We start from the raw sequence: 13,524 nt of genomic DNA, 5'->3' as shown, positions 1-13,524 counted from the left end.
ACATGTTTTTAGTAGGAAAATGATTGCAGTTAATTGGTCATTTTTTTTATATCTCTGTATTTACAGAATCATCATTTTGTTTATGCTGGGATTTTTTTTCCTTTTTATTTTATGCATATGACCTTTAGAAAATGTGTTTATAACAAAAAATCCTAAGATTAGTACATATATACTGTAGCATATTTTTGTATGGCGTTTCTCATCACTACCCCTTTTTTATGGAACTGTCATCTGTAATGTAGAAACCTGGATCAAATACTTTTAATGGGTTACAGTAAGAAATTCGACAGAAAAACTATAAATTGACGATTTTTTTTTAACTGTTTTGATAAGCACTACTTGGATTTGCTTTATTTTATTAATATCCTTCAGTATTTCTGTGTTAGTAAGCTCTTAACAACCACATACAATATTCCAGGTGAGGCCCAACTAAAGTGGTGTACTGGAAAATCATTAACTTTGACCTTCAGGTAGTAATCCCATTACTGATGCATCCAAGAATTTTGCTAGCACTGCCAACTGTCTGGATGTACTGTTCTCTCATTTTGAATTTCCTTGGAATAAAACCTCTCTTGTCTCCTGCTCTTTAGTAATTGTAGGCAGACTTGTACCTCCAGTGTTTTAAACTAGCATTTTTTTTCCTTTGAAAATTCCTAATACCTGATTTCCTTTTTTTGCAAACTAGCTTTACGTGTCACACATATTTCCATGAAGTATTAAATATCTTTATGCTATCAGCAAAAGGGCATGGCTTACTTGCAAAGCCTTTTGCATGTCGCTTACAGGTTGTTTAAAAAGATCAAGGGCTGAGTCCAATAGTATGTCACCAGTAACTTGCCTTTGTTTAGGGCAGTGTTCTATGCAGTGTATGTATAATTTCTGGCAGGTAATAACATCACTTTGGTATTTAACCTTCTCATCTGATTAGAGCTGGTCATACGTGTTGAACTTGTACAAAAGTTTCAGTATATATGGAAGGAAATGAATACATAAAGATACCCAAGGACACCACTGCTGTGATCTGAAGAGTTGTAAATTCTCTGCGACAAGTCGTTGTTCTTTGGTGATTTAGCAGTAGCAATTTAGAGTTCATTGAAATAATATTACCAATGAGATGCTGATATGCATTTCAGGCAAATTAGTCATTTCCTTGTGATGAATTATAATCAAACAATTATATCTATGTGTATGTCAACCTTAAAGAGGAGTTCCACCCATAAAATTAACTTTACATAAATCCATAGCATTCTCCTTGAGCAACAACATTTGGATATATATAATATATATTTTTTTACTCACTCAGTAACCACTGTTGTTATGGGGTCCCTTCTATTCTGCCATTTCCGGGTCCGCGGTGATTGACGTCATATCCCTTGGCGCCTGTGCTCCTGGGAGATGTGTGTCATCTTTCCCAGGAGTCAGTAGGCAGCGCCAAAGGCTAGAATCGTGTTGTTTAGAGACCGGAAATTATGCGGGGCAGGCACTTCCTCCTTCACCGACTGTTGTTATGGCAACAACAATAATCCTTTCCCTGTGCAAACGGCGCACGCACGAGAATGGGAGGTGCATGCTGGGTATCCAACATCACCATATCCAGGAAGAGAATGCCAGTGGGCTTCACATGCCCATACTACAGATGGAAGTGCTCTGCAGAGAAGAAATAAAAAGTAAGCACTATTAAAAATGGGAATTGAGCAGCGATTTCATTAATAACATGGATTATTTAAAATTGTTTAATAGAACAAATTACCTTTTAAAAAAAAAAAATTCTGGGTAGAACTCAGCTTTAAAAAAGACTAATAAAAACTGAAGAAAACTTTTTGAAGCACCCAATTAGAGCCAGAGGCTCTAATAGGCTTCAAAATAGGGTGGGCTTAGGGTGCAGAGAGTGCGCCCTGATCCCACCCAATTGTGTGATGATAGCGTATTAATTTTCTCTATTTTCACCCTAACCTTCCTCCCTGCCAATCAGGAGGCAGGACGTCAGACCTGCTTCCTGATTGGCCAAAGTGCCAGGTCAATGCCAGGCACTGTTTGGTATGAATCTTGAGGGGGAACTCCACGCCAAATTTTAAATAAAAAAACGGCATGGGTTCCCCTCCAAGGGCATACCAGGCCCTTCGGTCTGGTATGGATTTTAAGGGGAACCCCTGAGCTGAAAAACGGCGTGGGGGTCCCCCTCAAAATCCATACCAGACCCTTATCCGAGCATACAGCCCAGTCGGTCGGGAAAGGGGGTGGGGACGAGCGAGTGCCCCCCCTCCTGAACCGTACCAGGCCGTATGCCCTCAACATGGGGGGGGTTGGTGCTTTGGGGCAAGGGGGGCGCCCCTTTTTGCACGACCTGTCCTGATCAGCTCTCAAAAGCTGTGTACTAAGATTATCAGATTATCATACGATTGCTTGGAAAGCGGTATTTTCCGTATGATTTTCTGATTGTGTGTACTAGGCTTATGACTTACAAGCTGTTTGTGTGAAATGGTTTCAACTGTTGTGCTAAAGTGTGGTTAAGATAAATCTGAAGCCATACCTTAGTCCAACACTTCAGTGACAGTTTGTCTACATTCAAAAAGCCAAGTGTTTTTAAGATTTCTTTTTCAGGTAGGATAGGAAATGTTGTTGCAATAGAACATTGCTTATTAACTGTTTCCAGACCAGTCGCCGCAGTTATACTATGGTAGGTTGGCTCCCCTACGCGAACCGTCGTAGCTGCACGTCAGCTCTTTAAGATGCCTCCAGCAGTGCGCCCGATGCGTGTCCCTGGAGCAATGTGAGTGCCCGGCGGGCGCGATGACCTCCGGGCACCCGCGATTGCTCATTACAGAACGAGAACAGGGATGTGTGTGTGTGTAAACACACAAATCCTGGTTCTTTCAGGGGAGTAGAGACAGATTGTGTGTTCATACTATGTATGAACACCGACCTCTCTCTTCCCCTAGGCAGTCCCATCCCCCCTACAGTTAGAACACACCTAGGGAACACAGTTAACCCCTTGATCACCCCTATTGTTAACCCCTTCCCCGCCAGTGTCATTTATACAGTAATCAGTGCATTGTATAGCACTGCTCACTGTATAAATTTCACTGGTCCTAAAAATGTGTCAAAAGTGTGCAATTTGTCCGCCACAATATTGCAGTCCCGATAAAAATCGCTGATCGCCACCATTACTAGTAAAAAAATAAATAATAAAAATGCCATAAATCTATCCTGTATTTTGTAGCTGCTATAACTTTTGCGCAAACCAATCAATATACAATTTTTTTTTTTTACCAAAAATATGTAGAAGAATACATATCGGCCTAAAATGAGGGAAAATTTTGTTTTGTTTTTTAAAATTTGGGATATTTATTATAGCAAAAAGTAACAGATATTGTGTTTTTTTTTCAAAATTGTCACTCCTCTTTTGTTTATAGCATAAAAAATAAAAACCGCAGAGGTGATCAAACCAAAAAAGGCTTTATTTGTGGGAAAAAAAGGACGTCAATTTTGTTTGGGTACAGCGTGGCACGACCGCGCAATTGTCAGTTAAAGTGACGCAGTACCGTATTGCAAAAAATGGCCTGGTCATTGAGCAGCCAAATCTTCCCAGGGCTGAAGTGGTTAAATACATTCTAGTAGGAGTTGAACTGAAACAGTACCTGACCTTCCCCCCCAAAAAATAACACTGTCATCTTATATTGTTTTCTGCCACTTGTATTCTTCAGTTACAGTTTGTTCCTAGCTGTTCCCTCTTTTCTATTTTATTGTTCAGCAAACCAGCTCAGTCAATGTGACTGACCCACTTGTGCTTCATTAAGCAGCGATAGCCCTAAACCTTGCCTGCTCCAGATCCCCAATGGCTAGCGCAGGAAACCAAAGCTCTAAATTATACACTACAAATAACCTAGAAATCAATTCTTCTCCAGACTCTAATGAGCTGCCATCTTTAACTTGTGTTTCCGAGTTATTTACAGTCCTGAACCTAGTGTAAAACCAAAGCACCTAAGCTGGATTCTGGGAAGGGGAATTCTAATGAGGCTTTAATTTTATATGAAATGCTTACAGTTGTCTTTTTTTTCAATATGGCTGGTACACATTTAATTATAGGCGTACATAGAATGTAACGTATACAGTTTTTCTATTATTATTCCTGTAATTGTATTCTGGTGTTTTTCTAAACCTAATACAGTATCATAAATGGACAGTGTTAAAGCACCCTTTTATTTTGAAGTACCAGTTTAGGACAGAAATACATGGCCTGTAATGTTTGTATTGTAGTCTGCGGGCCCAGAGTAGTGGTGCTAAAGCTAGGATGTGATTAGAGGAACAAATCCCGATCTTAGGTCTTCTTGCTTACAAAAGCCCTTAACCCCCTTGTGGGCCACTAAGGTGGTAGACATTCTACTCAATATGGCTTCTTATTATCTAGCATTTTAGGTTAGGAAAATTTACATTTAAAAAGAGTTCACAGTCCTTTATAATTTTCAGAACTGTACAACCCTTCACGGGGAATCAGACTTGCATTTTAACTAGTAAACACTTGGAATTTGGATTTTTTTCTTATGGGTGACCAGTCCTCCACAGCCACTAAGCTATCAAAATAATTTTGTATAACAACTGTTATTTTCAGCAGTGAAAGCCAGTAAATTGCCCAAATAAGTCACATGGCTAAAATTAAGGGCTTTACTTTTAAAGCAGCGAATGGAAAATTCACCAAACATTAAAACTCAAGTGACCTCATGGCAAATAACTCATCCATTTTAGCTTTACAGTCTTAGCATGTTTTTAAAAATAACAATGTATAGTGCTGTGCTGTTAGAAGTCAATAATAAACGGATAAGGGTAAGTGACAATCCTAAAGTAAATGAATGATGACTGTATCATCCCCTGATAAAGTCACGTGGGCGTGACGCTACGTGTCGGGACTGATTGACAGGCACGCCGGAAGTGACATGGGAATACAAGCTCGCTGCCCATGGATTATATGCTGTATTTTATCTTGGTAAATGTGAGTAAATGAGCCGTTTCTAATTTAATATATTTTTTATAAAAAACAATTATATACTATCTGGGATCCTCTTCTTCTATATACCACATGGGGGAGCCTGAGAAAGACTCTCAGATCACCAGACCATCATAGAAGAGTCTACATCTATCATAAAGAGCCACCAACTGGGCCAATAGAGAGAAGGAACCCTAGAGGGAGCCGGAATCACTCATCTAAGAAAGCCATCAACTGGGCTAACCACAGGAGGATCACTAGGAGCCATTGGATTATTAGCATCATTCACTTATGCTGTTACCTTACAGCAGTAAGGTGAGAGGCCGATCAGCACATAGGTGTCACTGCACTGTGAGAAGAGACACCCATCACTTACCCCCCTTTTTTCTGCACAGTGAAAGGACCTATCACCTAACATCATCTCCACCAGTTTTATTTAGGACTTGTTCATATATGTCCCCACCATTCATTATTTATTGACTTATGTGTTATGTACTTCAGTTTTGTCACATTAGGAATTTATTCAGTCATGTTATTATTTGCATGTTCACTATCAGCAGGCATTGATTACTTTTTTGTACCAAGACCGTTCTATATCACCTGTGCATTTTTAGTTTTTGTTGTGAAGGGTTCACATTACGCACATACAGACTGAAGGAACTACTCAATTATTCACACAGTTTTTGTTGTTGTGCATGATGCATTTCCTTTAGGATTGTCAAATACCCTTATCCGTTTATTATTGACGTCTAACAACGTAGCACTATACTTTGTTATTTTTCTCATATCCAACTGGCCATGGATTAGCCAGTCAGTGTTTGCAGCAGTTATATTTTTTTTTTCTTCACTCTTAGTGATAGTGAGGGAGTATCATTTTAGTTTTTAGCTTGTTTTTACCTGAGCTGGTCTACATCAGGAACTAAGACTCAAACTCCATAGATGCAAAGGAAGCTGGCTCTGCTCTACTGCTGAGCTGTGCTGTCACTCATCATGATGTAATGGAGAGGTGCTCAAGGACACCCAGTTTGTTGGAGAATCAGGTAATGGAGAGAATAAAGTTGCAATAAAGTTAATTTGTGAACAATTAAGCCGGCCATAGATGAACTGAATCTTGGCCGCTGCAGCAGGGACCGACTGAGATGCGGTCCATATGTGGGCAGCCTAATTGTACCCCAGTCGATCCATCAATCTATTTGGGTACAAACAGCATCTCAGATTTTTAGCATGCCATTATTTCCTGTGGCTATAACTGCTAGCAATAATTATTGTGTTCTCCCGGCAGGGCGGTCGCCCCACACCCCCCAAATGGGAGAACACAATAGCTCAACGAGTAGGATTCCCCCATCAACTGACTGTTCATGGGGGAATCAATCAAGAAAATGGCATAATCTATGGCCTGCCTTAGTTATTTTGGAAGCTCCTCACTTCAGAGTATATTCTGTTTTTTTGTCTGAACAGGATTTTTGAAATCATAGTATTGATTTTGTTACGTTTTCGTAGTTGTGAAAGTCTCATTTTCTCTCTTAACATTCTTCTTTATTACATTTAAAAATAGCTTTTAAGACGTCAATCTGACAATGTGCATTATGTTTCTCTCGCTTGTTCACTGTGTAGGTATTGTGCCAGTGTGTGTGTTGTGATGCTTATGTTCTTTTCAGGATAGGGTGTGGGCCAACGTAGGAAAGAGCCTTAACTGCATTATTGCCATGACAGACAGGCTACTTGAAAAAGAGGACAGCACAAAAGAAGACAAAGTGGTTTCTTCAGATGAAGATCTCATCAAGTCGCACATAAATGGTAAGATATCCTAAAAACATCACAAGCTGTAATGAATAGAACATGTCTGCTTATAAGGAGAAGGTGGGGATGAATACAATAGCTTTTCCTAGAGGCACTCATGCTATAGGCAGCATTCAAGAAGGACCAGTCTTTTGATAGAAAATGATGTATCACATTGTATCTCCTTGCATTTCACAAAGACTAGCAATGCTCAGATGCTTTAGAAATGGCAGCAGAAACCTTACCTTTTATTCTTGATCATATTTTAAAAGGTGTAATCACCTTTCATGATGTTTGCCAAAAACATCCCTGTATATCACAGTAGCCTCAGTACATTAAAGTGGTACTTCCGCTTGTCTGCATCTCCCCCACCTTAAGCAATTGCTATTTTTGGGAGGGAGAGGGTACCCCCCACACACACAGCCTTCTGGGACACATCACAGGTCTCAGAAGACTGTGGGACCATTCACAAAGCATAGGGGGCTTCACGCATATGCAGTGGGAAGCCAGATGTGAAGCTGAAGTGATATGACTGACAGTTTCACTTACTTAAAATACCGGTGCCTGGACTTGAAGACAATTGAAGAATTGGCTCTGGTGAGGACAGCGCTGGGTACCTGGACAAGTAAGTGTCCTTATATTAAAAGTCAGCAGCTACAGTACTTGTAGCTGATCAATTCACATTTTTTGGAGGGAGACTGGAGTTCCTCTTTAATATGCAGTGCTCCTTTATGTAAAATAAAGTTTACTTTTTAAGCTGCTTATTCCATTGCCCTATCATCTCTATCCTTTAGATAGCAGGAAGTACTGAGTGTTGAATGCCTGGCCCTAGAAACACACAAACAAGCACTCCACACCTTGTTCCTTACCCATGCATGTGCGGTTCATTCTCTTTCACTCTCACAGAATGCTGAGCTGCTAGAGCGTGATTTGTTCATGTATTGTAAGTGCAAGTTTGCGGGGCCACACATTCAACGCTTGGCATGTCCGGTCCTTTGCAGGACAGAGAGGAGAGGGCAATAGAAAAAGCAGCTTAAATTGTAAGCACTTCTTTTCTAAAGAAAGCAATGCATATAAACGTAGTATGCCGGGATAGGCAAATAAAATCTCCTTTATTCAAAACATGGAATAATTAAATACATGACACCGCTGGAGTGGTACAGCTTAGCCGCTAACGCGTTTCACGCTCGTTATACTTTATACTATACGATTATACTTGTACCAGCAATTGCCAGCACCTGGGGCTCTCTCCTTTTCTTTGCTGTGGAGGAAAAGAGATTTCAGCCTGGCTTGTCCGGAGCGGTGGTAACTATTTCTACTCATAAAGCCCCAACTGGTGGAGGGCTGCAGTGATGGTTGACTTTCTACAACTTTCTCCCATCTCCCGACTGTATCTCTGGAGCTCAGCCACAGTGATCTTTGGGTTCTTCTTTACCTCTCTCACCAAGGCACTTCTCCCCCGATAGCTCAGTTTGGCCGAATGGACAGCTCTAGGAAGGGTTCTGGTCATCCCAAACATCTTCCATTTAAGGATTATGGAGGCCACTGTGCTCTTAGGAATCTTAAGTGCAGCAGAAATTTTTTTGTTACCTTGGCCAGATCTGTGCCTTGCCACAATTCTGTCTCTGAGCTCCTCAGGCTGTTCCTTTGACCTCATGATTCTCATTTGCTCTGACATGCACTATGAGCTGTAAGGTCTTATAAACACAGGTGTGTGGTTTTCCTAATCAAGTCCAATCAGTATAATCAAACACAGCTGGACTCAAATGAAGGTGTAGAACCATCTCAAGGATGATCAGAAGAAATGGACAGCACCTAAGTTAAATATATGAGTGTCACAGCAAAGGGTCTGAATACTTAGAACCATGTGATATTTAAGTTTTTCTTTTTTAATAAATCTGAAAAAATGTCAACAATTCTGTGTTTTTCTGTCAATATGGGGTGCTGTGAGTACATTAATGAGGGAAAAAATGAACTTAAATGATTTTAGCAAATGGCTGCAATATAGCAAAGAGTGAAACATTTATGGGGGTCTGAATACTTTCCGTCCCCACTGTATTAGCTAGGTGTAGTTGCTAATGGACTAATCATCTAAATAATTCTCATAGCGTGGACCCCGACAGTGACATGACACCCCTTTGATGCAGCTGGCTTGGCCTTGTCTTCCTAGTTTTATAGTATCAAAAAATCAACAACAAAAGGAGTAAGTCACCTTGGCAAGCAGATAGAGCAGGGCTGTAGTGGGTGGTATACCACCTCTAGAAAACCTGCATGAGAATAGTGTTTAACCCTCAAAAACTACTTACACTAAAATGGAAGCTTTAGGTGGAGTGACAGTGCTTTTTATCAGAATGTAACACAGTGGTTCGTACTCATGAGCTTCTGATACTGTAACCATCTAACCACCATCTGAGCACTCCTGTTTATAATAAAAAATGTCTGCCATAGAGACAACAGTTTTATATAGTGGATCCACACAACCCTGTCTAGTACTGAAATTATTATTTTAATGTGCAAGTAAAGTATCTCTTAAATAAAACTGCTTGTGAAATATGTAACTGCAAAGAACAAAATAAACACTATTTATGTTGCCCACACCACCAAATGCTGCTCTGATGAACATGAAGTGCTGCCCAAAGTTTCTTCAGAAGCAGGTATTTTTTGTAGTGTCAATCTCTGGATCCCTCGCTGCATTCAGTGGTTCCTCCTGCTGATCCCCACATACTTGCAGGGCACAGAAATGGCTTTTTGGAATGGTTGGCAGGAGGAACCACAGTGTTTAGCAAGGGACATGTTTTTGAAGAGACTTTGGCTGTCAATATCTCTTCATCAAACCAACATTCAGCGGCACTGGCAAAGAGAGAGATAAGTATTTGCTTTGTTCTTTGTACATCATTTATTTGGGTTTGTATTGCTTTCGGTGTACCCATTGAGGAGACTCGCACTCACTTTATTTGCTGAAGGCTGCTGTCACTTGGAAGAAGAGGGATAAAATTACTTTATTGTCCAATGTTAATGTCATCTCTTATGCTGCGTACAGGCGATTGGAATTTCTGACAACACATGTTCGATGGGAGCTTGTTGTTGGAAATTCCGACCTTGTGTATGCTCCATTGGACATTTTTTGTCGGAATTTCCAACAACAAAAATTTGAGAGCTGATTCTCAAATTTTCCGACAACAAAATTCGTTATCGGAAATTCCGAGCGTGTGTAGACAATTCCGACGCACAAAATTCCACGCATGCTCGAAATCAAGCAGAAAAGCTGCACTGGCTATTAAACTTCATTTTTCTCGACTCGTCGTACGCGTTGTATGTCACCGCGTTCTTGACGTTTGGAATTTCCGACAACATTTGTGCGACCGTGTGTATGCAAGACAAGTTTGAGCCAACTTCCGTCAGAAATAAATCCAGGATTTAGTTGTCGGAATGTCGGATCGTGTGTACGCGGCATAAGAGTTCTGGCTCCCATACATTGCAGGAATCCTTTTGTGTAGATGTTCCCTCATCTCCCCACATCCATTCTCAGAAAGCCTTGTATTCACAGAATACAAGACATCCTGTGAATTGACAGGGGGAGAAGAGGGAAAGATATAAACTACAAGATCCTTGCTGTTCCATTCAGTAAATAGAATGTAAGGCTTGTGAATTGACAAGGGGATGGTTACACATCACAATCTCTACACTGTAGAGTCGGAATTCTCGGTTGCAGCACTGGAAGAAGCACAATGACACTAGTATCTGTTGTCATAGACAATATCATTTGTACCCTACAGACCAACAAGCCACCTAGGATTACCATTCATTAGAGCTAACTCATTTGAAGCAGAGCAAAATTGGGGGGAAAAAATTTCTTGGAGGTTAGCTTTTTTGTAATTGTGTTTTTTTATTGAAGTTTACAAGTTTTAACAAAGTAAATGAATACAATGGCAGTAAGCCAATATGTAAATTGTACAACTGATAGTGTATCAGTATAGCAAGGTAGACAATTCAACGCTTATAATTAATACAGACATTTTTGTGAAATCGCTCTGCCAAGAGAGGAAATACTCCAGTGGACCCTCTAAGTAGACATGAAATGTTTAGATCACTTTCACCGAGTTTTCTTGCGGGTAATATCTGTAAGGTTGTGTGTTACATTCTGTAATGTTAACCTGTAATCAAAGGGAAAGAGATTGTATATGATGAAGAAAGTGGTAAATGGTAAGGAAAGGGAGAAATAAAAGTGTGAACTAAAAGAGCTCATAAAGTAAAACAATCAATTCTTTATTTTAAAAATATAGGTTAAATGTAAATGATCAGAATATTTAGTGGAGAAGAGTGGGAAGGCCATAGTGTGATTTATGCCGCGTACACACAACTGGACTTTCCGGCAGAAAAGGGCCGACAGAATCATTCCGTCGGACATTCCGATCGTGTGTGGGCTTTTTCTTTCTAAAACTCTGACAGACCTAGAAATAGAACATGTTTCAAATCTTTCTGACGGAATCAGTTCCTATCGATAAAACTGCTCGTCTGTATGCTGTCCCGACGGACCAAAAACGACGCAAGGGCAGCTATTGGCTACTGGCTATTGAACTTCCCCTTTCTAGTCCCGTCGTATGTCATCGCGTTCTAAACGATCGGACTTTGGTTTGATCGTGTGTAGGCAAGTCCGTTTCAGCAGAACTCCGTCGGAACTCTGCCGGAAAGACCGTCGGAGTCTATTCTGACGGAAAATCCAGTCGTGTATACGCGGCATTAGCCCCTGATACTCATATATGAGAAAATGTTTGCAGTCTAGCCCAGATTTTGACAGCCAGATGTTACAACTTTTCTAATTTCCATAACTGTATCCAGTAAGTGTGTCTGGGTTGGGGCAACTGCAATAGAGAACATGGAGTATACCAGTAGCCTGTTTTTTAAGTTTTCAATATACCTGGCAATGGGAGCCTAAGGGCAATGTATTGAGTCTAAAACGGGTTATGACTATCATTACCTGAGATAATACATCTAATACTTTTTCCCAGAAGGACCGGATCAGTAAGCATAACCAGAATATAACAATGAGGGTGCCCACTGATTATTCATGCCTCCCGCACATCTTGATACTGAGAAATTTTAGGAGACTTAGGCTGGCCATACATGGTCGAATTTCAAAAGAATTTTCTTTTGAAAATCAGAAAATGTGTGTGTTTTGTGATCCAATGGTGCCACCATTGATTTTGAAATTCAGCCAACCAAGCCTTCAATTTCACCTCATGTTGCTACAGAAAAGAATTTTTGTGGCTGGGAATATTATTTTCTTTCCGGGAATTTTCTTTTCTTGCACGTGTGCATTTTTTTTCGATTACATTTCTCGCACGATTCTCCCATCATTAATTAGAAAATCGTTTGTTTTTCAAAAAATTTCCAACATGTCCGACTACTCAAATTCGATGGCCGCACAAAAATCGTCTGTTGCTGCAGCCCACTAATGGTGCGAAATACAAACGAAAATTCTTAGATAGGATTTTCGAAAGAAAATTATTTCGAAAATTCGACCCATGTATGGCCTGCCTTATACCAAACCAGTCTTGTGAAGTCTTGGGGGTGGCCTCCTAGATTCTATCCCACCAGAGAAAGGGATTATTCATTGGTATGTTAGTGAGATTGTATCATGGAGTAGTTTATATAGGGTCAAGATCATGTGAGGTTGGGAAGGACACTTATGCCCTGTACACACGATCGGACATTGATCGGACATTCCCACAACAAAATCCATGGATTTTTTCCGACAGATGTTGGCTCAAACTTGTCTTGCATACACACGGTCACACAAATTTGTCAGAAAATCCGATCGATCTAAATGCGGTGACGTAAAACACGTACGTCAGGACTATAAACGGGGCAATAGCCAATAGCTTTCGTCTCTTAATTTATTCTGAGCATGTGTGGCACTTAGTGCGTTGGATTTGTGTACACACGATCGGAATTTCCGACAACGGATTTTGTTGTCGGAAAATTTTATAGCAAGCTCTCAAACTTTGTGTGTCGGAAATTCCGATGGAAAATGTGTGATGGAGCCCACACACGGTCGAAATTTCCGACAACAAGGTCCTATCACACATTTTCCGTCAGAAAATCCGACTGTGTGTACAGGGCAATACTGTTTTAAAGGATAAGTTCACCTTTTCAGGCAGAATTTCACTTTTCATAATAAATAGAAGTGTTTTCCAATGTCATTTTTGACCCAGCCACCCCAATGTGCTTTTTTTCTCCTTTACCTTGTCCACAGGAGGTTTAAAATCTTGTCAGTTTATTTGAGTTTTTAAAATGATTTTCAGATTCCCTCACTTCCTGTAGATTGTCTCCCAGCATTCACTTCCTGTACATTGTCTCTCAGCATTTACCAGTACTTCCTGTAGGCCATCTCCCAAAAGCAGTCACTTGTTGCATCACAGAAGAGGGTGTGATAGGGTGTGTTCACCACTCTGGATCACACCTACCTCAATACAATACCACCTTCCACCCACTTCCTATACAATTTGATTGTACAATCTCCTTTAGCTCTACCATCAGCTATGTAATATTTGATACAAATTGAATGGGTTGTTCAGGTGGGTCCTCCTATTCCATAGTTCTGGTAAATCTAAAGAAAATTGTACAGAGTTTGTACAATCAGATTGCATAGTGTATGGCCATCTTTATACAAGTACATAGGAGGGAGTGGACAGAGACACTCAGTTGTCAGGCCTTGTTTACATAGCGAAAACTCACATTCCCACATGCATTTGTTTTGGGTG

At 40.4% G+C, this 13,524-nt stretch overlaps 1 protein-coding gene across 6 annotated transcripts in view; it reads left to right on the top strand.

The window, feature by feature from the left end:
- Positions 1–13,524, top strand: part of INPP4B (inositol polyphosphate-4-phosphatase type II B) — a 936,630-nt gene that overhangs the window by 804,490 nt on the left and 118,616 nt on the right. For all 6 annotated transcript variants that reach the window (XM_073604287.1, XM_073604305.1, XM_073604278.1 and 3 more), the window contains one exon: positions 6,640–6,778. In XM_073604287.1, the coding sequence (XP_073460388.1) occupies positions 6,640–6,778 (139 nt within the window). The remainder of the gene's footprint in view (positions 1–6,639; positions 6,779–13,524) is intronic.

The sequence above is a fragment of the Aquarana catesbeiana genome, linkage group LG01 (assembly GCF_042186555.1).
Source record: "Aquarana catesbeiana isolate 2022-GZ linkage group LG01, ASM4218655v1, whole genome shotgun sequence".
Classification (NCBI taxonomy): domain Eukaryota; kingdom Metazoa; phylum Chordata; class Amphibia; order Anura; family Ranidae; genus Aquarana; species Aquarana catesbeiana.
The sequence above is the reverse complement of the archived record's forward strand: the minus strand, read 5'-3'. Positions and strand labels throughout refer to the sequence as shown.